At 44.6% G+C, this 27,127-nt stretch overlaps 1 protein-coding gene across 15 annotated transcripts in view; it reads left to right on the top strand.

The window, feature by feature from the left end:
• The window catches only part of CAMTA1 (calmodulin binding transcription activator 1), a 986,830-nt gene that overhangs the window by 101,264 nt on the left and 858,439 nt on the right, over window positions 1-27,127 (top strand). Inside the window, exon 5 of one of the 15 annotated variants that reach the window (XR_010132531.1) lies at window positions 849-912. The exons of 13 other annotated variants lie outside the window; for them this stretch is intronic. Coding sequence is in view for 1 of the 2 variants with exons in the window: in XM_031010136.3 (XP_030865996.1) it covers window positions 849-920 (72 nt within the window). In the remaining variant the exon portion in view is untranslated. Of the gene's footprint in view, window positions 1-848; window positions 1,397-27,127 lie in introns of those variants that run through there. One more of the 15 variants, XM_031010136.3, reaches the window with a different exon arrangement.

Below are 27,127 nucleotides of genomic sequence, written 5' to 3'. Positions count from 1 at the left end.
AGAAATGAAAGAACAGATCTGGGGCTTGCCTTCAGCTTCACTGTGCATTTTAGGTCATTTTGGTCATTTTAGAAGTCATCTTTCACTTGTTAGGATGTTACATTAATTAGGAGATGCTAGTCGTTTTGTTCATGGAAACCGGAGTATCCCTTTGAGGTATTATATTCTTCTAATCTATGAAACTGGCCCAGGAAGTAACAATGGGAAGTGCTGGAAATGGAATTTAAGAAGTCCACCTTCTTAGTCCTGTGCTTAAGCAGAGAGTCTCTAGCAGGGAGCCTCTGGAAGCATTGTGTTCTGTTGTATCAATATGTACTTAGATATGTTAATCTGAATTAGGGAGTTGATTGTACATAATGACTCCCCTGGGTTGCTATGTTAGAGGAAAACCCAAAACTTAAGTAGTTTGCTGAATATGCATAGTAAGTAAAAAAATTCTTCCAAAATTAGTGTTAATTGAATCTGAGCCTTGATCTTCTTTGAACCTTTAATTTTTTATTTGATCTTTTAAAAAAGTTTTGTGGCCTCTTAAAGATAAAACCTACAACCCAATAAAAGTCATGCTGTAATGATTGCAAAAAGACCATTGTATGAGACCCAGTTTTGGATTATCATAGGCGAAGAAGTCAGACATATATGGTTGTATGTACATGTGTATAGTATGTGGGTGGGGGTAGATACATACCTGTTCATCTGTATACGTATGTGTGTGTTTAATATATACTTTAGTTTGCCTTTACCCAGATGTCTCCTTCTCTCTCTGCCTCTGGAAATGGGGCAAATTTTCTTCAGTTAAAAACAGAAATAGAAGCGACGGTTTTGACCCATTTTACACCTATTTATTTCAGGCTCTCACCACACACTTGTTCATGGGCGCAGCAAAGAAGAGGGATCCACAGAGCTGGAGCCGTGAGGGCTGACACATTGGAATGAAAGCTGGCAGAATTCGTAGGGAGAGCTTTCCCATCCTGCCAGCCCCATGTCTGGCTTTAAGACAGTTCTATTAGTGAATTAACTGTTCTCAAAACCCCAAATTAATTTGAACCGAATGTTACTAAAAATGAAATAGAATAAAGTGACCTACTCTTGCCTCATCCGGAGTTATTACGAAGGAGCTCCGCAGCCTGACTGAGCTCTGGAGAGCAGGGCTCTATGCACACGCCTCCTGGTCCAGAGGCCTCCGTGACCATCCATGATGCCACTCTGTCCCCTCAGCAAGCTGCCTTTTTCTTCCTAGCACCTGCCCCAGCGGTGGTATGTTTTCCAGTCAGTTACCACCTGTCTCATCAGAATGGAAGCTCCATGAGAGCAGGGCCTTTGTCTTGTCCCCGTGTATCTCCAGTGCATAGGACAGTGCTGACACAGTGCAGAGTCTAAATAAACGCTGTTGAACGAATGTGTGGGTCACTTGCGTCGCATCCTTTCTGAATGTTTTTCCTTTAACTTGCCATTTATAAATACCTTTTCCAATGATAAAGCAGTGAAAGTTTGGAAAGAAGCATAAAGCTTTTGTTGTGATTGAAGTAACTGGAAGCCTAGTTCAGAGTGCTGTGAGAAGCTGGAGCATATCAGGACTTTGGAATTATGAATTACAGACTTACTATATGTGACGGTATCGGTGCCTCCTGAAGAAGTAGAAGACAGAGATGCATAGAAACATGAGTCATGTCTCTGGAATACTGTAATATCGACATCTAATGAGAGTCTAGAAAGAAACATGGAGAAATAAAAGGGAGGCAGGAAACAGGCAAATACTTAGTGGTTCTCAATTATTTAAGGTAAATTTTGGTATCGAGTAAAGAAGATAAATCAAAATATTTTCTAGATCAAGTAGGCATTAACAAAGATATAGAGGAAACTTGGAGGCAATTACTTAGATAATACTAACAGAAGTACTTTTGTTCCAGATACCTCCACAGATGCCATGGTTACCCCGTCTTTATTCGTTGTGTGTTGGCATAGGCCAGAATACCAATATTGTTCTTAAAAACCTTTGAGGAAGTTTTTCTTTTTTTCTTTCTTTTTTTTTTTTAAGCAAAGAACAGAAACAAAACCAAGGAGACAGTATCCTGTGATGTAGGCTGTTACCTCAAGGTGAGTTTATTTGTAGCACTAACTTGTAACAAATTGTTTAAAGAACTGAAACTTCTTTTTAGGTATAGCTTATTTGTCAGATTTTGTTCATTTCAGTGTAAACTTCAGTTATTTATTACACACTGAGGGAAATCAACTAAAATCAGGAAAACCAATGTCCAATTAAACTTGAGTTTTATTTTGCATAGAGAAGTAACCAGTATTTCTGATCAAACCATTAAAGCTGTTTCAGTTCCTTTTAAATAAAAGCAAAGGCTAAATTTTTTACATACCACAAAGCAAAATAAAACGAAAAAACCTTTGGTCATGATGCATTTTTTATTCAACTGATTGCTGAATTATTTTGATTATATAATCTTACACTCTTATGAAAGTATAACAAGTATGAATTCTGGGGTGAAGAAATAAATGTAGAAAGCAGTTAATGAGGCAGAACTCACAAATCTGTATTTATAGTTTCATGGCAAATAAATCATAAGCAGAGGATACAGATGTAAAGAAAAATTCTTGATTGCATTCAAGAAATGCAAGGTCGAACTAACTTTTTACTAAAATGGAATTGTATCGCCGCTCAGAGGGATGTGGGGAGTAAAGTAAGTGGGATGTGCTTAGAACAGCAAGCTAGGCCGCAGTGCACACTCGTCAGTGTCTGCTGCTTGTCTTACGAGGATTCTAGCACAGAAGATTAAATCATGTTTTAATCATGCTTAATAAATGGTACTGTAGTTTTATTATGGTTAATGTCCACTTGTAATTCAATGAAGAGTGGCTTTTTAAAGCAAAGGAGAAATCAGCATGTTTTTCTTGGCGCTCTTATATTGTGTGTGTGTAGAAGATGCTGGGATGGGTTATCCATACGACAGCCCCTGTGACCAGAGATGCAGGAGCACGTGCATCACTCTTAGTTTTATTTTATTTATTTTATATGTTATTCTCATAAATCTGAAGGTTTGATCAGCTTACTGTTTTTAGTATTTTCTGCTGCTGCATGTGTGTACCTTTAAGTTTTGTAGAATTAAATTGAAAATTTTGACCAGCAAATGCTTAAAGCCACTGTCAAAATTACATAGTTAGCACTTCATTGATTTGAAGGCTAGTTTTCATTCAACATTCCTGCAGTTTGTGTGTGACCTGATTTTAAAGAGCAGTTCCATGAGTTAGTGCCCTCTGGTGGCACACAGAGGACGTCAGGCAGAGAGGGACTCTGACCCAGGAGCCTTCCGGAGGCTCTGCTGAAGAGAAGCCAGTTTATGACTGGCCCTGTAATTTCATATTTTTTCATGTGTTCAGTGCTTGTCAGTTTCCTACTCCATTAAGCCATGGCCCTGGCATTGACTCAGTACCAGCTTTATAGCAAGTCTTCAGCAGCTTAGGTTGTGAGGGAATTTCCAGGTGGACTTGATATAAGAAGGGATTACTAATGTTGAGATTTCCCATGAGGAACCAGGACATCCATTTTTGGATGCATCTCTTAGCTCCTTTTGAAGAGCAGACCATGTCACTTCCTGGGTTAAGGAAGGAAGGCTCCCCGATGGCCTCTGAGTGGCTGACTGGCACAGCTTGGGGTGGGCCTTCAGTGGGTTTGTCTTTGATAGGCCTTTGTTTCTCATTTTGGTCTTCCCTGGAGGGCAGCCCATCTTGCCCACTTAGGCTCTTGGACAGTTTTCTTTTTTTTTTGTTGAGGTGAAGTCTCACTCTGTTGCCCAGGCTGGAGGGAGTGCAGTGGTATGATCACAGCTTATTGCAGCCTTGACCTCCTGAGCTCAAGTGATCCTCCTGCCTTAGCCTCCTGAGTAGCTAGGACCACAGGTGGGGGCCACCATGCCCAGCTGATTTCTTAATTTTTCTGTGGAGTCGAGGTCTTGCTATTTTGCCCAGGCTGGTCTTGGAACTCCTGGCCTCAAGCAGTTTTCCTGCTTTCCTCTCCAAATGCTAGGATTATAGGTGATGAGCCACCCTGCCCAGCCTGCTTGGCCAGATTCTGTACTCTTTAGGCAGACCAAAAACTGAATCCTGCCATCACTCTGAAAAGTTGTGGGACCTCAAGAAAGTCACTCTTTCATGAGTTTCTTTAGCTGTGAAATAGTCACAGATTCTAAGCTGTCTTTTGAACCTGTGTCAAGAGAGTTGTGAGGATGATGTGAGATGATGTGTCTGAGAGTCCTGACACATTGACCTATGCAGACTGCTGCTAAAGACATTTCTCTTTCCTTCCTCAAAGGCAAGCCTCCCCACCTTGATTAGAAGGTCATTAAAAAGGAACTTCATTTGACAATAATCCCATATTTATAACGAAGTTGCTAAGATAGTTTGGAGTGCCCATAGATCCCTTACCTGGTTTCTTGTGCAATCCCCACTTTTATACTGTTGAGTTTCCCTGATGAATTTTCATATATGTAATCTCTGTGAACTTGGATCAAATTTGGCTTAAATGCCTATTTACCACTTTGCTAAGACAGAAATGTTTGCGCTGAGTCCCTGAATTCCATTGTAGATGTGTTGGCATTTGCTTCCAAACCATCCTTCTGGTTTTACCTTGCCCTGTGTCTGTGGTCATTTGACATTAGAATAGCCTTCTGTGATCTTCCGGGATCTTAACACCTAAATATTTTCCTTTCTTTTACAGCTAATGAGTTGTGCAGCCTAAGGAAACATGGGGTAGTCAGTTTTCATCAGTATTTCAACTAGGCATTTTTGCCATCTCATAGCTACTTCTCAAGCAATTACAATTTAAGTCAAGGTAGTAGCACCTGCATCTTCAAAAAACAAAACAAAAAGTGTTTTATCTTCAGAAATAAGGAAAGAAGCTTATTGGACTTCCCAATAGAAAGTCCGCCAGCCAATTTTAATACATAAATAATCTATGATTAGCATTAGTATATGAAAAAAATAATAGCAGCTCAGATTTTATGTACTTCTGCAGTTTAAGAAAGTGATGCCACAGACAACATCTCATTTGGTTTCTTAGCAACCCTGAAAGACCAGCAAGGAGAGCTTCGGGCCCTCCCTTTTCATGAACCTGAATGTTGTAAGGGAGGCCAAGGAGTGGCCTGGTGAGACTGCACAGCCAGAGTTAGAGCCCAGGTCCACGTGAGTCATTGTACAGACACATCCTGAGCACCAGCCCACACACTTCTGCCATCAGGAGGCTTTGAAACTGCTGTGGTTCCCCTCTTAAAATGGCTAACCTCTACTTCAGCAACCTTATTTATGCATTCATATACATAATCATTCTTTAAAGTCTAGTAGACAATTTTCACATTTTGTTTCAGCCCAGATCTTTACTAAATTTTGTGAGATCAGCATTGTTGGGCTTGAATTAACCAAACCTCGCCGTACTGTGCCTTCAGAAATCCCAGATTGGGCGGGTTGTGAGTTCATCTCATCCTCTTCCTGACGTTGACACTACCAGCACCATCAGTAGGCTCTGGGATAACTGCGGCCCCTCTGAGAGGCTACATCTTGTTTGCGATCTGTGGGTTACATATTGTGCTAGAGATAAACCTTGACAGTAGAGACGTGTGACATATTTTTTACAACAGTCACTGAGATATTTGAATGAGAAGATGATGTAGTTTGAAAAAGTGATAAATGGGCCAGGTTCTTGAGAAACTAGCAGAATGTCTTATTGAAACCTTGGGATCCAATCCGAAAACAGAAATGAGTCTTCCAAGCAACTTTTTTCTTTTCTTTTTTTTTTTTTTTTTTTTTGCAAATGTGGTGGGGGGTAGATGCTTTTATATAAATTCTATACCTGTTTCTGTGGTATAAAAATCAAATTTTTTCCTCTTGTGCCTCGGTTGGTTGGTTTCATTTTCAGCTAGGTCTCCGTTTCTAACAGCATCTCAGGTAACTTTTCTGAAAAATGTGGGTTCAGAGGAGCTCATGTGCTGGTGGCTGTAGTGGCAGCTAGTTCTAGACTATGAGATCTCAGTGACCACTTTGGTGGGTGTTTTGTTTTAAATCAACAATAGAGGTGAATCTGTATTACAAAGTAAAATGTATGAGTAGATAGGTTTTCATGTTTTGAAGTTTTTTATCTTCAGAAATAAGGAAACAGCCTCATTAAAGAACTGTTAAAAAAAAAAAAAAAAGCTGTGGCCGGGCGCGGTGGCTCACGCCTATAATCCCAGCACTTTTGGGAGGCCGAGGTGGGCGGATCACGAGGTCAGGAGTTCGAGACCAGCCTGGCCAACATGGTGAAGCCCTCGTCTCTACTAAAAATACAAAAAATTAGCCGGGCATGGTGGCGTGCCTGTAATCCCAGCTACTCAGGAAGCTGAGGCAGGAGGTGGAGGTTGCAGTCAGCCGAGATCGCGTCATTGCACTCCAGCCTGGGCGACACAGCAAGACTCCGTCTCGAGGAAAAAAAGAAAAGAAGAAAAAAAATGCTGTTTGTCTGTTCTAGCCTGGCACCTATGAGTTCTGGAGCAGCACCCAAAGCCAGTTCCTGCTGGCTTTCCTAGGAGCCTCTTTGGCGTGGGTGGGCGAGCTGCTCCCTTGCAGCAGTTTCAGATGTCACTTGAGAAAAATATTTGTTGTTGTTTGGTTGCCCTCTTCAGTTGTGATGCTTTTAGGAAGTTAGGAAACAGATGAGACAGTCTGGTTGGAATAAGAGGGTGGGTAACCACTGATCTGAGATCATCCCTGTTGATTAGGTTTGCAGAATTCTAAATGGAGATTTTAGCTTCACATGCGCACTGAGGGGGTTGTGCATTTTCATAGGCTTATGTTCCATCAGGGGTTCTGCATGATCTTGGAAGAGAGAGACTAGGTGTGGTTCTTGGCTCTGTTGGCTGGTGGGTTTAGCTCTGGATCACTTAAGAGACCCATAATCCTTGCTTTTGTACCGTTCTGTATTCCGTTTGTCAGGCTGCAAGGGAAGGGGGTTTGTGTTAATTTGTATCTTACTGACCCTGACTGGAAAAGAGATTAAGATTTTGGTTGTATAATTTACATAAATGACCAAAAATCTCAAGCCCACTCCTCACACAGGTGACCCAGGCATCCAAATATTTACTCCAATGATTAGTGTCTTTCAGCCGTAGATGGGCACTTCTTTCCTTTCCTTTCTCCTCTCTCTTTTCTTTACCCACCAGATAGATTCACACTGAAAGATTAAAACAGGCTGTGGGATTTAAATGCTGAAAATGAAGATTGATGCTTTCAGGTGCCTTGTGGCAAGCACAATTAAGTGAACGGAGAACTGGGGCAATTGTTTATTTGAAGGTTGGTGTGACACATGAATGAACTTATTTTTTCAGTACCCACCCATCTACCCGGAACTGAAATAGGCATTTGGAGTAGGTTTTGCATTTTAAGTTCAATTTTAAGAACCAGCCATTCACTGTGAAAGCGAAGTCGCTGGGAAGTTTGTTTTAAGGATGATGCCACCCTCTATTTCTGTGAACCCAGTAAAAATAGCATGGAATAAAATTTAATTATGCTATATGAATATTTCATGTGGAATTAAGGGGCAAAAGGTGCCTTCAAAAAGCATTAGGTTTGGAAAGAATAAAGGCTTTGTAGGTTGTTTGGAAGATACTATAATTAAAAGATTTGCTCAAATGTATTTTTCCCTTTTTGAAGAATTTAAAGAAATCCATCCCTCCCTTCCTAAATTGATTACCTCTCAAGCGTCAGCCCTTCTTGGCAGTAAATACGGTGAAGCTGCCGCTGTGCTGATTTGACGGCTTCTTTCTGTTAAATGTAAAATAGTTTTTTAATCTTCTGATTTAGATGTTTAATAGAAAGTAAATGTTTGACTTGCTTTGGTTTCTGCTGAACCTGTATTTAAATCCACACAAACAGTTTGAATAAAGTGAAAACATCACTGGACTAGCTATTTTAAACATTTCAGGATATAAGAATGCTAAATGGGGGTTCCTTTTAAAAATAGAAATGGCGGCTTGCATTTACATAATTACTGCTAACTAGCACAACATTTTAAATGGTGACAAACTCAGGGTAGAAAAAGTATCTGTTTTAAAAGCCTGGTAAAAGGAAGCAGAAAATGCTCTGTGAGCAGCTGCTTCAGATGGAGGGTCTTTGCAAAGCCAGGAGACCAAGACTTTTCAGTAGGGAGGGCGAGGTCAAGGGAGGAGGCAAGAGGTAGCTCAGGCAAACTTCTTACAGGCCCTGAGCCTGTGCGTGGGCCTGAACTCACCCACCTTTCATTTTGAAGCGTGATTGTCTAAGTATTAACACTTAAATCTGCCTTGGTGTCTGTCTGGACAGGGTGCAGTGTTCTCTGTCCACTGTTAAAAGGTGTCAGGTGAGGGTTGAAGTTCAAAGTTGGTGAAAGAGCATGGAAGAATATTTATGAACATGAAGGCTGAGATTCACTTAACACAAACTCATCAGTAGTTCAAGCCAGAATCTCAGGCCTGTCCTTGATTCTGCCCTTTTTTCCCCATCCCAGACACCCATCTTTCTCCTTCCAAAATACATCCATCTTTGCACATCTCTGCTAGTACCATCCTAGTCCAAGCCACCTTCTTTTCTTTGCTTGGAGATCTGTCACATTTTCCTGTGTGGACTTCCTGTCTCCAGTTTGCTCCCCTTGGAATAGATTCCCCATGCACTAGCCAGGGCAATCTATGAAGAATGTAAATAGGATTCGCTCACTAGCTTAAACCCTACAGTGACTTTCTATCCATTTGGAGTCCGGTCAGCATGAATAATCTGGCCTCTGCCTCTCCATTTCCTATCAGGTGCCCCTTCCCATACGGGGAATCCATCAAACATGATTCTTTTTTGCATTCGCTGTTTTCTCTACCTAAAATTATTTCCTCTCCTCCCCGTCTTTGTTTGCTGGCTCCTTTGTGTCATTCAGGGCTCACCTCAAATGTTATCTCCTCAGAGAGACCCTCCCCCGATAGCCTGATGACAGGTGATAGTCCCCTGTCACTCTGTCATGTGACAGTGTGGTTTTTTCATAGCATTTATTACTGTCTGAAATTGTCTCTTCTTTTTCTTCTTTTTGTCCTCAGCTCTTCCCCATCCTACTAGCTCTTTTAGGGCAGGGGGCCCTGTCTGTCTCCTTTTCAGCTATGTTCTGAGTAGTTAGATGTACCTGCAAGTGCCTAGGTATCCATTGATTAAATCAGTGCAGGAGCGGAACCCTGCAGATCACTAATGCCCAAGGAGAGCTCCCACTTGGTGGAACTAGCTGCCTACAAGCTGCTCCTCAAATTCTTGCCCACATTTTTTTTGAACCGTTTGGGAAAAAAACTGCTCTAAACTTTGCCTTTTAGGGTTGAAAGTTGAAATTTGGGGATTCACAGAATGCTTGTACTTAAACAGAATCAGCCTGTGTCCCTAGAAGGACATGAAATTCCCCTAGTTCACCCCAAATGAGATGAAAATATAATTTCCTAGCATTCTTGGTCCATAGTAGGAGTTCACCAGTGGCGATCTGCCTCTGTGTCCTTCCTGGGGCAGTGGAATGGCACTGCTTGCCTTTGCTGAAGACTGAATTTGAATTCCCTCAGACCCAGCCTTCGGAGCCAGATAGCATTTTCTGTGATTTCTCCTGTGGCGTGTCTGGCCAGGATGCTTTCTGTGTTGAATGTTCATTTTGGGGTTAGGTAGCAAATCTGTTAAGATAGAGATATTTGCAGAAATCTAAACTTTGGTCAGCCACTTTTCGTTTCATTAGTTTTCCACCTGGCAACGTCCAAGGGTTCAGGAGGAAAACATGGTAATGGCTACTGATACCTAGGCAGTTGTGATTCTTTCCTTCCCTAAAGAAGCTGACGCAGAGGGTTCAATTAACAACTTCTGAGGAACCCTTTGCATCAGCTTCCTTAGGGAAGAAAAGAATCACGTTTCCAACTCACTGAGTCTCAAATGTATTATGCCACTCCAAGCTGTTTGTTGAAGTATTTACTTTGGTCTTGAATATACTCGTTGGGGACTGGATTGTAGAACTCAGGAGACCCATCTGCTTGGCAGAAGCTCCCCTGTGCAACTTTTCATTCTTGTTGCTGTCTTTATCAGGGCATTATTACAGTGATTGGGTTGTGCAAGGAGAAACAGTAACTTCCCAGTTAATTTATAGTGAAATGGACCTTTTTAGAACTGAGACCTAGAGAGAAAGCCATGGAGCTGGAGGATTTCAGTTGCTTTTGAGTGAGCATCAATTCGTTAGACTAGTTTTAAGAGAACCTCTCCCTTCTCATGTTTGACCAGAGCTGAAGATGCCTCGACTCTGCCTGGTTCCCCACTTGCCTGAGTAGAGAACAGGTTCAGGTAGGAGGGAACAAACAGGTTGAGCATAGGCAGAGTCAGGAAAGGGCCTGGCCTGTTCAGGATCAAGATGTGTGAAATGAAGGTGGGAAGATGGGGGTGGAAAATGGGTTTTGACCAACATATGGATGGTCTTGTGTGCAAGAAGCATGTAAGCACAGCAGATTGTGTTCCCATGGTGACAAGCTGCTGAGCCACTGTGTGTTTAGGGTCAGTGTGGGGCGGGGAGTAGTGTTGGAAGTCCATGTCAGTCATTGGTTTCCTAGTTAGTGCAAACTCAATAAGCCTGTATTTACTGGAAGCCATTTTTCTCATAAGATTAACACTATGAGAAACCATCTACTGTATATACACCCCCAGATTGTATATCGCTTTTCTGATTTGACTTTTTGGCTGATTGCTTTTGAAGTTAATGTGGTTTAGTCAACTGAATGTTCTAAACATCTCCCTTTACCTACCTGGTCGGTACTCCTGGTGAGTTTTTGAACGGCAGTGCCTTTCCCACAGAGATTAATTAGAAGTTAGTGTGTGCAGTACACTTGACCCTATGTTTGACACACATTCAGTATATGGTGGTGATTATTTAATTGTTTGAAAATGAAACAGGGCTCTCTGATGGAACCTGAAGAAGTGAGATTGGCACTTCTAGATGGATATATGGGTTGTGTTTAACTGCTTTGAATGTTAGTAAGGGAAAAGTATCCACTTACTATTGTTCATTTCTTTTTTCCCAGCCTTAAGAGCCAAAATGATTTTCTGCCCACAAACGTCTTGGTTTTCTTTTTCTAGCCTGTCTTTTCATGGCTAAGATATTTGCAGAAATTTCTGGCTAGCCACCAGTCCATAACTTTTTCTCTTCTTTGCAGACACTGTGTTTAGTGGTATCTGAAAAACCCTACGAATCCAAGTTGTTTACCCTACGAAAGTTGAGATTCCAGTTCATTTGCTAACCTGCAGTTTCTTATTTCTTGTCTTGGTAATTCTGTTGGCTCATTAAATGTTTCTTAAAATTGGTTGAGGAGCTTAAATATTTGTTAAAATTGTAATGTGTCCTGATTTAGAGAAAACTGATTATTATGTACATCTTACTAGATCCATCTGTTGCCCATTCCTCAGATACAGTGATAGAAGGAGAGAGAAATTCTGGGCTGGGCACGGTGGCTCAAACCTGTAATCTCAGCACTTTGGGAGGCCGAGGCAGGCAGATCACGAGGTCAGGAGATCGAGACCATCCTGGCGAACACGGTGAAACCCCGTCTCTACTAAAAATAGAAAAAATTAGCTGGGCGTGGTGGCGGGTGCCTGTAGTCCCAGCTACTCGGGAGGCTGAGGCAGGAGAATGGTGTGAACCCAGGAGGCGGAGCTTGCAGTGAGCTGAGATCGCACCACTACACTCCAGCCTGGGTGACAGAGCAAGAGCCCATCTCCAAAAACAAACAAACAAACCAACAAACAAAAGGAGATAGAAATTCTGTCTCCAGGCAGATAAGTTATAGTTCATAGAGTGTGAGAGAATGGGCTCATAATGGAACAGTTATCCTGTGGGTGGAGTTGGTGCTTCGTGATGGTACAGATGCTTTCCAGGGATATGCTCAGGAAAGATACTGAAAAAGAGATTTTCCTAAGTCTCATCTCAAATGAGGTTTGCTTTGCTTCAACTGGCCTAACTCAGCAGGCCCAGCTAGCCTGATTCCAAGAAGGACCTCCAGCCTCTCGTTGCCTAGCCGACCTCCAAACAGGTAGCTGGCCAACATGGGGCCCCCTGGTTTGTTTTATTTTGTTTGATTTTTTTTCTTTAAATGGAATATATGATCTAGACGTAGCACCAAGGTGCCCCTGTCTTCCATCATCTTCATGTACCTGAGTACCCACAAGCTCGCCTGTGGATCTGTAGGAAAACCAGGTAAGTCTCTAGGATCTGTGAGGTCATCTGTACCGTGGATGCTTCTTCAGGGTGGGGAGGGTTTGCTGCCATTGATAGCCCTGCACCATCATGGAAGCGTGCCCAGTCTGTTTCTCCATCTTTGATGCACTGTGGATGATAAATAATCATCACTGCTGTGTGATGGCTGAGAGGGATTCCAGCCAGTGTGTGCTAGGTTATAGTGTTTTCCTGATGGATGGAGCCTATTCTGGGAAGCAGCTTATTGTCTCACGTGAACAGGCTTTCTAAAATAAATGACTGCTTTCTTAATATTTTGAATCCTTTTCTTCAGCACATGTTTTGTTGCCGTGGTTTGAAAGCTTGCCAAATATATGCCTTTGCACAACTCCCTGTAGGGCTGGGTATACAATCAGACCAAACAGTGTGATTTAAGGTTGAGCATAATTGGGAATTCAGCAATCACTTGCCTTGCATTTGATGGAATGGCAGTGGAGTGCTTGAGAGTTACTTCGCTGTTAAAAAATTGTATGTGTATAACACACACACACACACACACACACACACACAGTTTCACTATCTCATAATAAAGTTGTACCTGAAACCACTGGGCAAAAATAACACTAGCATGATAAATAATTGCTTGATTTTTGTGATGGAGGCAGGAATTAACTTCAACAAATCATAGCAGTTGATACTGTAGATATGACTGAGGACTTAAGTTATATAAGGTTGCGGAATGGAAAAAAATCACGTGGTGGCAGCAATACATTTTAAACACAAGCCCTTGTCAAGTCCTTCATCGGTTGATCTGTTTCCTTGTTTCTGTGTACTTTAGTAATTGAGCCATAAACTTGGTGAACTTGGTGTTGCCTCTGTGTTATACAAGCGTCTTTGGATTTTACATTGCCAACACTGTGCGTGTTTGTTGCTGTTGGATTGTCAGTTACCTATAATTGAGACCTTTTCGTGTGTCTCTTTGCTGGTGGGAAAAATGCTGTCAACAGCCCCACTCCCTGCAGCTCTTTGAAAAGTCACATGTGAAATCCAGAGTTTGTTTACCAGGCTGAAAGAGATCACTTTACCAGAAGCTTACAGTAAATATCCAGATGATAGAGCCTGGAGATACTAAACATATGCTGCTTCATTGCTTGGTACATTGGTAGTCGTCAGGCCTGCCACCAGCACTGCAGACTGCACAGGACACAGAGGTGGTTGTGGAAGGGATAACTTTGAAACTGTGTGTAAGTTATCATAGCCACCAGAGTTTCTTGATGGTGGCCTCCCGTTCCCGTGCAATGAGACAGCCTCCTGTCATCCCTTGTAAGATGGTGTTAATCTGACAAGAAAGGGAAGTAAAAACTCTGAGGTCAGAATTCTTAAGTTTTTTTTTTCTGGAATTTTGGACAGTTTCTAATAATTGAAAAGCACCTGTCTTTTGGAGTTTTAGACAGTCAAATTAATCTAACTCCAGAATTTAGCCTTTATTTGCAAACAACATGATTATGAAAAACCCCATGGAATCTATATAAAAAAAACCCAAGCACCTACGAGAATAAATGAATTCAGCAAGACAACAAGATACAAGATCAATTGTATTTCTATATATTAGCAACAAACAATTGGAAGAGGAAGCTTAAATATCAGTACCATTTACAGTAGCTTCAAAAACTTCAGATACCTTAGAATAAAACTAAGAATATGTGTAAGACCTCTATGCTGAAAACCACAAAATATCTGTGAGAGAAATTAAGACAAGATCTATATAAATGGAGGGCTATACCATGTATTGAAAGACTAAATAGTAAGATGTCTGTTTTCCCTAAATTGATTTATGAATTCCGTGCCATCCTACTCAAAATCTAGATAAACTAATTGCAAGGTTTTTATGGAAATGCAAAAGATCTAGGAAGACCAAAGCAGTTTTGAAAAAGAGCAAAGCTAGGAGATAGCCTGATTTCAAGACTTCCTGTAATGCTACAGTAATCAAGACAGTGTGGTATTGCAAAAAGATGGACATACAAATCAATGGAACCAAATAGGGAATCCAGAAACAGATCCACACATAGATGCTCAATTGGTTTTTGACAAAGGTGCAAAGGGAATTCAATGGAGAAAGGATAGTCTTTTCAACAGATTGTAATGGAACAACTGGACATTCATGTGCAAATAAAATGAACCTCAACCCATACCCCATACTGTATATAAAAATTAACTCAAAGTGGATCATAGACCTAAGTTTAAGTCTATAAGCCTTCTGGAAGAAAACATGGGAGAAAGTTTTCATGACCTTGGGTTAGCAGTGATTTATTAGGTATGGCACCAATTGTACAATCCATAAGAGACAAAACATTTATCAGACTTCCTAGAAATTAAAAAATCCTGTTCTTCAAAAGGTACTGTTTAGATAATGAAAAAACAAGCCACAGACTTGGAGGAACCTTTGTAAAACATACGTCTAATAAGGGATCCATAATGTATGAAGAACTTTAAAACCTCAAGAATATGAAAACAACCCAATTTAAAAATGGGCAAGAGAGTTCTATAGACATCTTAGGATACACAGATGGCAACTAAGCACATGAAGAATGTTCAACAGCGTTATTCATCAGTGAAATGAAACTAAAAACCACAATGAGATACTGGTACACAGTTACTAGGGTATCTTCCCAAAATAAAACCAAAAAGACCCTGGTAATACCAAGTGCTGGTGAACATGTAGAGAAACTGAAACTCTTGCCTGGTGCGGTGGCTCACACCTGTAATTTACCCAGCACTTTGGGAGGCCAAGGCAGGTGGATCACTTGAAGTCAGGAGTTCAAGACCAGCCTGGCCAACATGGTGAAACCCCGTCTCTACTAAAAGTACAAAAATTAGCCGGGCATGGTGGTGGGCCCCTGTATTCCAGCTACTTGGGAGGCTGAGGCAGGAGAATAGTTTGAACCCAGGAGTTGGAGGTTGCAGTGAGCAGAGATCACGCCACTGCACTTCAGCCCGAATGACAAGGTGAGACTGTCTCACACACACACACAGACACTAAAAAATAAAAAAAAACCTCTTGTACTGGCTTGTAGGAATGCAGAATGCTACAGCCACTTTGGAAACAAGATTGACATTTTCTTATAAGTCTACACTTAAGAATCTTACAAATCTGCATTTACAGCAAGACCCAGCAATCCCACTTCTAGGTATTTACCTAAGAGAATGAAAAGTTATGCACCTACAGAAATTTGTATGGGAACATTTACAGCAGCGTTACTCATGATGTTCAAAAGTTGAAACAACCCAAATGTCATTCAACTGGCCAATGAATAAGCAAGTTCATTGGAGTACTACTCACAGTGAAAAGGAACAAAGCAACACAACATGGACGAGTCTCGAATGCATTATGATTAGTGAGAAGAAGCCAGACTCAAAAGGCCACATACTGCCTGATTCTGTTTATGTGACCTTCTGGAAAAGCCAAAATTATGTGGGAAGAAAACATCAGTGGTTGCTGTGGACTGGGTTGCTGTGGGTGGGTCGATTACAGAAGAGCACAAGGGAACTTTTTGAGGTGATGGAAATTTTCTGTATGGTGATTGTGATTGCGGTTATGCAGCTCTGTTTGTTTGTCAGAATGTATGGACCTGTGCACTTTGAACAGGTAGTTCACAAAAGAAGTTATACACATGGCCAATAAGCATGTAGAAAGGTGTTCAATGTCAGGGATATACAAGTTAAAACCACAGTGAGATGCCATCTATTATTAGAGTGGCTAAAATAAAAAAGACTATCAACATGAAATGTTGGTGAGATTGTGGAACAACTGCAACTCTCAAACATTGCTGGTTGGTGTATGAAGTAGTCCAACCCCTTGGGAGACTTGATTGGCAGGTTTTCTTTCCTGAAATTAAACATACATGTACACCATGATCCAACAGTTCCACTCTTAAGTATTTACTTTAGGAAAATGAAAATATATGTTCCCAAAAGAACTTATATAAGAATGTTCATATAAAGCCAAAAATAGAAACAGCCCAAATATCCATCAACTGAAGAATGAATAAATTATTACAGTGGAATACTGCTGAGTAATAAAAAAGAATGAACTACTGTTAACAACCATATGGATGGAGCTGAAGAACAGAAGGACATACCCTATGAATGCATTTAGATAAAATCCAAGAACGGATGAGACCACTCTATGGTGATCAAAAGTGTTTTCTTAAGAGTAGGGAGAGGAATTAACCGGAAAGAGGCAAGAAAGGTTTTGGGTGGTGGAAGTGTAGGCTCAGTCCCATTTTGGGTAGTGATTACGTGTTTATACACTTGTTAAAACTCATCCAACAGATGAAGATCTATACATTTTATTGTATGTTAATTATACCTTAATTAAAAATATATTTAAAACCCACTTTTACAGCTGTTTTATTGAATCCTAAGTTTATTTAGAACCATTTATTCTGTTGGGTCATCATTATGTGCATTTTGCATAACCCAAGTTTCTATGTGGTGCATCTTGTTGGCATTATCCAGTATTTTACTGAAGCACGAGGAAAGACTCAGCTTGTGATTGTGCTCTTGGACATGGCTCAGAGCTTCAGAATATCCAAGGAACAGGTGAGTAACCCATGTTTCTGACCCTGGGTCCTATAGGACCTGTCTTTATTTACCAGTTCACCATCTGTAGAACCTCAGTGTTACGAAGAAGTTGAAGACTTTCCATATGCCTAATCTTAAGGGGCAACTCCTTCCAGAAACTAATGTAGCTGGAATCCATCATTATGGATTGAGCTGGATGGGTGGGAAGGAAGGAACGGTGTGGACAAAGGATTGGAAGAGAGGCCCTTGCTCCAGTTTCCTGTGGACATCGCAGACCTTCTTTTTATCTGTACTCTCCATGGGCAGTGTCATCGTTGGGCAAGACTTCTATCATTACCACTCTGTTGACGATTCCCAAATTATCTACAGTTTATTCCTCTCTCTTGAGTTCAAATGACATATCCAGATATTTATTCTACCTTGCTCACTCTACTCAGCAATGTGCTGCCATTCTCATTTTGTGTAAGTTTCTCCTGACCCTTCCCTGGTACTATTTTCTCTCTCCATTTCCCTTCCCATTCTTTCCTTCACCACAGAAATTGTGCATCTGCCTCCTCATTCCATTCAATAGGCACTTCTCATGTTAGAATTCACTGAACACTCTTAGTTATTAAATCCCATGGCCTCTTTTCAGCCCTCATCCTTCCTGGCTTCTCTGTAGCATTTGTTGATGTTAGCTGTCCTTTTCTTGAAAGGAGACCTGTCTCTCCCTCAGCCCTGGGACACCATCTTCCTGCCTCACCATCTGGTCCCTGCCCCTTTCAAGGGCACCCTCTGAGATGGCTCTCCTGAGCTTTATATTCTTGGCTCTCTTTTCTTTTACTAAGAGCTCTCTGGACTGTTTTCTGATTTAAATTTCTGTTTATCTGCCAATGACACCCACATCTGTATCTTTAGGCTCTCCTCCCCTGAACTTTAAGCCTTTTTTTTCTTTCTTTCTTTTTCTTTCTTTTTTTTTTTTTTTGATTTTTGAGACAGAGTCTTGCTCTGTCGCCCCAGGCTGGAATGCAGTAGCATGAACAACATAGCTCACAGCAGCCTCAGCAGCCTCAAACTTCCAGGCTCAAGCAATCCTCCCACCTCAGCCACTCGATATCTGGAACTACAGGCATGCGCCACCATGCCCAGCTAATTTTTTTTTTTTTTTTAAATTTTTGGCAGAGACGGGGTCTTGCTGTGTTGCCTAGACTGATCTCGAACTCCTGAGCTCAAGCGATCCTCCCGCCTCGGCCTTCCAAACTGCTGGGATTACAGGCGTGAGCCGCCACACGTGGTCTAAGCCTTTGTTTCGTATTGCACGCTGAACACTCCGACTCGCTGTGTGTCCAAAGCCAAACATTCTTTCTCCAACAGGTTATTCGTGTGGTTTGCTGTGTGTCCTGAGGCCAGCGGCCCACGCTTGCCACTCTGGGGTCCGCTCTGTTGCTGTGTGGCACTCCCTGGAGTCATGAATGAAGATCCATAAATTCTGCCTGTGAACTTCATGTTTTCTCCTATCTTCTCCATCTCCACTGCCCCAGCTTGGGCCCTCGTGAGTCCCTGAACTATTCCTGGGTCTCCTTGCCTTGTTCCTCCTTTTTTTTTTGAGACGGTGTTTTGTTCCTGTTGCCCAGGCTAGAGTGCAGTGGCACAATCTTGGCTCACTGCAACCTCCACCTCCCGGGTTCGAGCAATTCTCCTGCCTCAGCCTCCCAAGTAGGTAGGATTACAGGTGTGCGCAACCACACCTGGCTAATTTTTGTGTTTTTAGTAGAGACAGGGTTTCACCATGTTGGCCAGGGCTGGTCTTGAACTCCTGACCTCAGGTGATCCACCTGCTTCAGCCTCCCAAAATATTGGGATTATAGGCGTGAGCCACTATGCCCGGCCTGCTCCCCCTTTCTTTACCATCCACCTCTGTCTTGCCCCACCCCTGCCACCAGCCCCGCTTCCCTCTCATAATAAAGCTTCAGCTCCTTAGAATGACAGTGGAACCCTTTGTCCATGCAGTCCCTTGGCCCTTCTGCACTTGGGTAAAGGCTTCACATTCAAGTTTCAGTTAAACTCTCCCTCCTCTCTGTATTGTCCATGCCCCTGCCCCCTGCTTTGCGTTTGCATTGTGCTTTGTCTCTTATTAATAGTTCATGCAAGTATCTGTCCTCATACTTAGAGCTCTTTGGGTTAGTGCCTGCGTCTCTTATTGCGTGTTCTGGGGCCAGATGCAGGGCCTCATATACAGAGTGTGCTCCGTGCAGGGTTGCCAGAGTGCAGAGTTGCTGCCGGTGGACCCTATGGGAAGTGCTGCTTCATCCTCCCTGGAGTGGCTCCTGCTGCTGGTTCTGTGCCTGCAGCTCCCACACACGCCTCTGCTCCTTCAGATAGATGTCCTGAAGGGATGTGGAGCTGGTGTTGCCTGTGGGAACTCTGAGGCTCTGGCCACAGGAGCCCAGCACCTGCTTAGGATCGTGAGCCCTCCAAGTCACCCACAATCTTTTCTGACAAGCCAGGAGCGACTGCTGTTTTATCTGGAAGCTTTCCAGTGTGTGATGCTAAGAAGAGGGATTCCCTCTTTCGTGTCATGTCAAAATGTTCCTGGCTATTGATACTCCCAGGTCCTCCTCCTCCTGGCAAGATGAGGGAGGAGGGAGAAGAATGGGGAGAAACCCCCTGCCAAAAGGTCTCTCAGGAGATAGAGGTGCCAAATTTGTATAAAGGACTGTCTTCCCAATGCTGAGCCCAGTGCATTTGTTGTGACTAGGCTACTGATGCTAGCTACTTAGAGATGGCAGAAAAGGCTCTGCTTTTCCTTCCTCCCTGTGGCAGGGCCGTGGGTAGTGGCCCTTCTCCCAGCCTTAAATCAACCAAAGAAGCGGCTCTATCCTAGACTGGCTCTACCCCACTGACACAGAAAATCAGGGTGGCGGCAGGTGCTGCAGGCAATGGTGGGAGATGTGCCAGGGACTTTGGCCATGGGAGCAATGGAGTTGGGCACTTTTAATTGATACCTTTAATAATTATTGTTCAAGCAACAGAAGGCAAAGTGGAATTGTTTCAAAGGCAAATTGGAGCAACAGGAGCTTGGAACTTGGCTCAGAAATGTGTGCCTACCTTCCCCACTCTGGCTGTTGTTCGAATATATTTTTCCTTTAAGTTTCCCTCCCCCTCATTTTCGAGTGCAGCAGTCTTTTCCCTAAAGGGAGTGAAAGAGGAAGGTGCTAAATGAAATATTCTCATGTAGTTATTATTTGCCTGGGGCCAGTTCAAGTTTCTAAAGTAAATCAAAATATGCATTTTAGCTAAGTTTAAAACCTTTCTGCTTTAGCCATGTGGGCAACTAAGGAGAAGCAGTTGTGACCTGCTGTAGAGGTGGGAGCTGTTGCCTCTCCCATCCCCCGCATCCCAGCCCTGTGACATGGCCTTTGTTCTCTCGCAGGAACTCTCGGGTCTGAAGAGGAAATTGAGATCCATCTTCGGGATAGGCAGGCATCATTTAAGATCTCAGTATTTAAATATATGTGATTTGTCTGTTCTAATTGCTTTTCAGTTTTGTTTGCTTTCTAAAAATCCGGTGTGTGGTTTCTGCTGTGTCCTTGAGTTGGTAAAACAGTAAGAGTTATAGGATGTCCTGGAGGCCAAGCAGCATCATCAACATTCAGTGTTTGCTGAGTCGCCAGACATCTGGGCTCTGGGATGGATGGAGGGACATAGTCCCTGACCTCTAGGAACTTTGTTGTAAGGAGACATGGCAAACGAACTTGCAGTCTCAGCAGCAGCTCTCCCAGCGCCCCCTCCTGCCCTCCCCGCGCTGTCGCGTATTTCTACGCAGGGTGCATGCAGAGGTTTTCAAGTGTGAGTGGGTTGCTGCAGCTTGACTCAAGAACACTTCCCCAGCAGGGCATGCTCCTGGGGGAGTTTCAAATGAAGGCAACTGAGGAATTCTGGCTTGTCCAGACCGCTGCTCTATGACCTTCAGTGAGCCAGGCACCGTTCAGGGCTTCATGGGACTCCTGCTGAATGGTGAGCCGGTGGTCCCCTGGGTCCATAGTCTCTTCCCAGTAAGACTGAAGGTTCTGAGTCGAGCAGCAGGTACTGGGCCAGCCTGCCCAGGGCGTAAGGACGGCCACCCCTGGCCTGGGAGGAGTGCCCTCAGCCACTCCAGAAGTAGCGTGGGCACGTGCCCCGTGACTGGCAGACCAGTCAGCCCTCGGTGGGGCCCTTCCTGTCCAGCCCTTCTGCTCCTGCCCCACCTGGGAGCCACTGTGGTCCTCAGACCTGGCACAGTTCCAGCCTCTCCTGCCCCACTGTCATTCCTGCCTGCCCATCACAGTGCCCACAAAACCCAGAGGCCTCCCAGCCCTATTGCCGTGGTGGTCTGCCTTCCGGCTCCCTCGCCAGCCTTGTGGCCTCATGTCTTGTCAGTTTTTCCTTCCCTACTGGAGCCAGGCTGGCCATTTTTTCTCCCTCAAACGTGCCAAGTAAGTTGCTGTCCCTTCTGCCTGGACCCCCAGACAGTGCCCACCCTGTGACTTGAGAACCCCTTCTTTGCTCGTCACCCTTTATGAAGAAGACATCCCATCCCCTTCTGCCTGCATCATTTTCTTCCAGGCACTTAATGCTGTCCGTCATCATCCCACGTCCTGTCCCCTCCAGGGTGCCAAGGCACACGCAGAGGGGCCGTTATTCCCCCTAACTCCCTTCACTCCTCTTGTGTCCAGCAGTGCCCACGGCAAGCAGGCTGACAGTCCAGGGTTCTTGCCTTGTTTCTCCACCATGCCCTCTGCTCTCAAGTTTATCTCCTGGCTCTGGAAATGCCGCCCGCTGCTCGCTGCAAGTGTGAAGCCAGAATATTCAAGAAGTATATTTAAAGTAAAAGTTGAGCATGCTTTCCCCAAGAAAAGGTTTTCATGTCAGTGAACTGGCAACACGATCACCTCCTGATGGTCTACTGTCAACTGGAGGCTCTTAGGAAAGTGGCTCTGTCATCTTCTCCAGGGTTTGGTGCAGCCCAGGTTCATAGTTGTGGATTATAGTCCTCGTTCCTTTTCTTGGGGTAGAGAGTTAGGGAAATGGACATGAAAATTTTTCAAAATATGCTTGGTTCAACTTTGATAAAATACCCTTCATGAGACTCTGGGGTTATGGCATTGTGAGCTCAACCCCAGAGCTAGGTAGGAGTCTTCGTGGAAGTGCTCCTGGCTTCGCCTCCCCTGCAGCTGCTCAGTGGGACAGCCTGTGCCAGGGCCCCTGAATGTGCAGTTCTCCACCAGGAGTTGTTATTGACAAGTAAGTGTGCAATATTAATTTAGCCAGATGCTGGCATCTTCAGAATCACACATGAGTATTGAGAAGTCATGGCTGAAACTGCTCGATCAATTTAAATTTAATTAAAAAGCATCGAATCAAAGAATAACATGGTGAAGTACAATAATAACCACAAGCATCTGCATCATTTTATATCATAATCCTTTTAAAAATTTTTTTCCAATGGTGACAGGTAGGATTAAGCAGGCTGACTTGCTACATTCTCTTCTACTCCTCAAGAAAACAAGGATTTCCTGGCCTCTAAAAGAAAACTCAATTTATTTGTGTGCTTTGATCATCTGAAGTATTAGATGTGGACTGGAGAATCCTTGGGACTTTTAATAATTTAGATGAAGGGACACACAAAGTCACCTAATACTACTTAATAATACCTAATACCTAATATTTGGATACAGTATTTCTGAATTACTTCCGAATACTTGTGAATTTCTAAGCAAAAGTATAGTTATTTCATTCTCAGGAACTCCCTAAAAATGACAAAGAAGTGCTTCTGGCGTCACGAGGGAGGTTGGAAGCAGGCACAATCTGGAAATTCAGAGCCAGAAAAGGCCCATCTCCAGCAGGGGAACAGTTCTCAGGTCGGGGCGGGGGGCCTCTACCCTGCAGTGGGCTCTACAGCAGACCCTTGGGCTGGCAGACACAGCAGGCGGTAGAGCTGTGCCTCACAGGGGTCTGGCTGTGTGGGATTGGTGCAGCTCATGGGGCGTGGAGGGCTCTGGTCTCCTAAGGGGCCTTTGCCTGCCTGTGAGTTTGCAATGAGGGACTAACTGGAGCAGGTGGGGTGACCCACAGGAGGTGGCCTGGGTACATTCAGCTCTGTCCTGGACTGATTCTGTGACCTTGAGGATGAGCCAGATACAGTCAATCTGTGTGCACAAAAAGACTTGGGGAAAAGACTCCTGAGTGAACTTCCTGGGTCTCCCGGTTTTCAGGCTCAGCTCTAAGCAAGGATAGTGGTGACTTTTGGCTTTGGCCCCTCTGGTGTTAAGCTGAAGCCAAGGAAGTTTTCCTGCCTCTGCATGTACATCGGCTGGTTGCCCCAAGGGTGGCCCAGCCTGTATGGAACTCTCTGGAGCAGCTAACCTGGTGCAGGTCACCAATCCTGAAAATCATTTGGCCTTTCTCACAATGTGCCATTGTGGAATTTGCAGCAATCCTTGTTTGCTTTTGGCTTTATCTATATATTGACTAGGTGTTTGGGTCCAGGCCAAGCCACTTGCTGTCCTCTTGGAGTTGACATGCTAAGGCACTAGTACCCGTTATAGGGCCCAGGTGGCTGCCCAGCAATGCAAGGGGCACTTTGTTTATTGTTCTCCTGCTGGGTCATAATTAAGGTTCACTATTCAGATGATTCCAAAGCCTTCATGGGCTTGATCTAGGTGACCTGCTGGGTTGAAAGGAGAAGCTGTAGTCTCAAAACACCAGTATGGCAACTGTTTTTTTCTTCTTTTTACCCCAGTTTTCTTCCAACTTCTGCATAGGCACAGAGTCACCTGGGTGGCCCCGAACTTCTTTTTAGCCAGGCTGGAACGTAACTTTGCAGGGTTCATTCCCTCTACTGAAATGTTTTTGCTACATTGGAGGCTCAGCTCATTTTTTGAGGGGAGCAGGGTGGGGAGGGAAATGCTGGTCTTGTTTCTTGAAAGGAAAATGCTAATGTAACTTGACTTGGGCCTGAGCTGTTGGAAAGTGGGTCTCTGCATACCTTGAGTCCCTCCAACATGTCACTATCTGGGAAGGTCATTGTGTCCTTGCAGTCCATCTTGTGCCTTTTCTGTTTATAGAGCGCAGCAAACAGGGTCAGGAACCCATGCTGAATATTTAATGAGGAAATATTTCAAAGGCGGAGGTGTGCTTGCCTGTCACCTAGTGGGGCTATATGTGGGAACCCAAGGTTGCTGGATCCGTGGAGCTTTGGACCCAGGCCCTGGGCTGCCAGAACCCTGTGGCTGGACTTCAGCAGCTTGGAACCTTCTGCTGGGGGTGCTTTGTTCATAATTGCTCAACAGTGAGGAAATGGAAGTGGCGGGCAAGGTGTGGACTTGCCAGGGAGCTGTGTGTCCCCATTGCTCGCGTCCAGGATGTCATCCTAAATTGCAGTACATCTGCTAATGAGGAGACAAGGTGTTACCTTCCGTTTGGAGCAGCTGCATTAATTACATCCTCTCAGACATCCCCTGTGCCTACCACTCCTGGCCAGCTTCCTTTGTTTTAAATTAATAGACCCAATTGGAGGGAAAGAGGGGAGGGTGTCCTTGGAGACCAGGTGCCCTCTGCTCCTTGAACGTGGTGAGGACGTTAGCTCAGGACTGGGAGCTGGTGGCAAATGGCAGGCTGGCTCTGTGAGGTGGTCCTTGGAGGGAGTTGGGGCCCAGGAGGCCACCTGCATGAAGAAGCCCACTGGAGCTGAGAGGACAGTACCTGGTGTCAGCTCCTTCGACCTCCCTGTGACCTTGTGGGGGATGAGGAGAAGGGGCTGAGCCATCCTCCTGCCTGTGAGTAATTACCGTCAACACGGAGAGTGAGATATGAGCCACAAAGCCAGAAACCAGAAAACAAAGGCCTTGTGCAGTGTCTTCCTGTGTTTGAGCCATCTCTGTAAGTGATCTTCCTGTGTTTGAGCCATCTCTGTAAATGATCTTCATGTTTGAGCCATCTCTGTAAATGATCTGTAAGACAGGTAGACCATCATAGGGCTGAGAAGCCCCCTGTCCGAGGCCAGATCCACCCCTCCCTTTACCAAGTCCCCCAGAAACCCTGCTGGTAAGGTGCTGGCTGAGCTCCTCATCTGAAAAATGGGAAGGCCGAGAACCACCTCTCTGGTCTCTTGTGGAACCTAAATTAACAACTTCGAGTGATTCCCTCTTGTGTTTCCTCGCTTGCTGTGTGCGGGCTCTGTCCCGCGAGCCCTGCATCAAGCATATTCCTGGCACACACTGAGGGCACAGGAGATATTTCATGAGCAGCTGAATGTGACAGTGATCTGCACAATGCTAGCTGCTAAGATCAACTCCCTTTGTCTTCCTGAATCCCTGCTCTCTTTCCCTTCTTTCTCTTATCTTTCCCTCCCCTTCCCTCTCCCTTCCCTTCTTTTCAGGCTATAGCCGAAGGGTGTTGTTTGTAGGATCCCCGGATTGGTGGGTGGCTCTAGTGTGACAGGCCTGGAGGGCTGAGCAGTGTGAGCCTGGCTTAAGGAGCATAAGACAGACTTGCTTTACGTTTGCAGCTCAATTGCTTGGCTTTCAATCCCTGGATTAGTGGGTTTCATAGAAGCCTCCCCAGGAAGTCTTGCACAATGGAGTTCATTGGCTTGAGTAGCTGTAACCCTGAAGGTCAAGTTCTTTCCAACTGGCTGCTTCAGGATGCTTAGCAGGCCAGCGGGGTAAGCAGCAGTAGCATCCCCCTTTGTTTCTGAATGAGAAATTATTCCCAAGAAGTCACCAAGTGTGAAAATGTGTGTTGTCTTGCTAATGGGACACTAATGAAATATTAAAGTGGCTTTCTTCCTGTCAGTCTCCTGGGGACCACTCCATCCTCTGGATTTTAGTCTGTCTTTACATAAAGAGCCCCGGGGAATTAACATTTCTTGGTACTTTTCAAAATAACCTTAGTCTTTCTCATGCCATAGTAGAGAAGTTCATGTTTCCGTTAGATAACTTTCTGGCTTAGGGAGGGGCTCTGTCCCTCCGCAAGGGAGGAGGATTTTGGTCGGCCCTCCCAGCAGCCTGTCCTCCAGGCGGATGCCTGCTCCCAGCTCCCTCATGCCCCACCTCTGCCTCCCTCTCAGCAGAAGACTACCCCAGTTCACAGGGGAGACGCTGTCATACTGCCCCACACTGAGCTTGGGCTGGGAGCCAGGCGTGCTGCCCGCCTCCATGCCCGTCACTGAATCCTCCCACTACCCAGTCGGCAGCTGGGAGTTGTTTCTGTTTCCACTGTGTGGGGAGGGAAGCTTGGGCACCAGGAGGTTGTGTGGCCAGTCACAGAAGCAGGATTTGAACCCAGCCCAGGCCCTGTGAACTCCAGCACCCAGCGTGGAGTTATTGCCTTGCCAGCACCTCCCTGTTTTTGGCTACAACTTGGTCTCCCCAGGCTGCCATCAGCATGCCGTGACCTTGAGTGATTTACATGATCTGTGCTCAGGTTACTCCACTCTAAATAAATTCCCTAAGTGCTTTCCTTCCTCTTCATGTTTGTAAACACTTCTGGGGACAAAAGGATGTGGAGGAAGGGGTCGTATTTTAGAGGCCAGTTTCTCCTTTAGGTCCATGCCCTGTCTTTGCTCTGGCGGCCACTGCTTGGCCCCAAGTCCCCTTGGCCTGGAGGGTGAGTTGGCCTCCCCACCCTCCGCTTGCTCTGACCCAGTGTGTGCAGTGCCACATGGCCAGACTGTTTCCATCAGGACGGTCAGAGCTCTGCTGAGGAGCCTGCAGAAACCTCCCAGATCTGCCTGCTTTTGGGGTTCCCTGGCCCTCCAGCCTTGTTGGGGTGCCCTCCCCAGCAGAGGCATCATGGTAACAGAGGCATTCTTCCCCTAGCGGTCAGCACCCTGCTTGACCCCCTGCGTGGGGTACCTTGCCTCCCTTTCCCCCTGCCCCCAGCTTCCTCCTGCATAGACTCAGATTGACTTCTTCCCAGAAGTTTCTTCCTGCCCTGGGTGCTGATCTCTTCTTTTCCTGAGTATTTTCAAGTAGCTTTATGGATGAGCGTTTCTGTTTGATTCAGCACAAACTGTGCCATTCCAGGCCCTGTGCTCCGTTCCAGAGATGGTGCTGAGGAATGTCCTCAGGAGGGAGATTGTGGGAGGAGAGGACTACTAGATGCATCACAGAAGAGGCAGCGTGGATGTGGGTTCTTAAGGCTGAGTAGGATGTTTGAAAGGTAGAGATGGGGGCCTTCCTGGTGGAAGGGACTGCATGAGTACAGGCGTAGGAGCAGGTAATGATGAATTTGGAGGCAAATGAGTAGTATTTTTGTCTGGAGCACAGGATTTCCATCAGTGTCCTGAGAAAGGAG

This window comes from Gorilla gorilla, chromosome 1, assembly GCF_029281585.2.
Source record: "Gorilla gorilla gorilla isolate KB3781 chromosome 1, NHGRI_mGorGor1-v2.1_pri, whole genome shotgun sequence".
NCBI lineage: Eukaryota > Metazoa > Chordata > Mammalia > Primates > Hominidae > Gorilla > Gorilla gorilla.
Note: the sequence above shows the minus strand (reverse complement) of the source record. Positions and strands in the feature narration are given on the sequence as shown.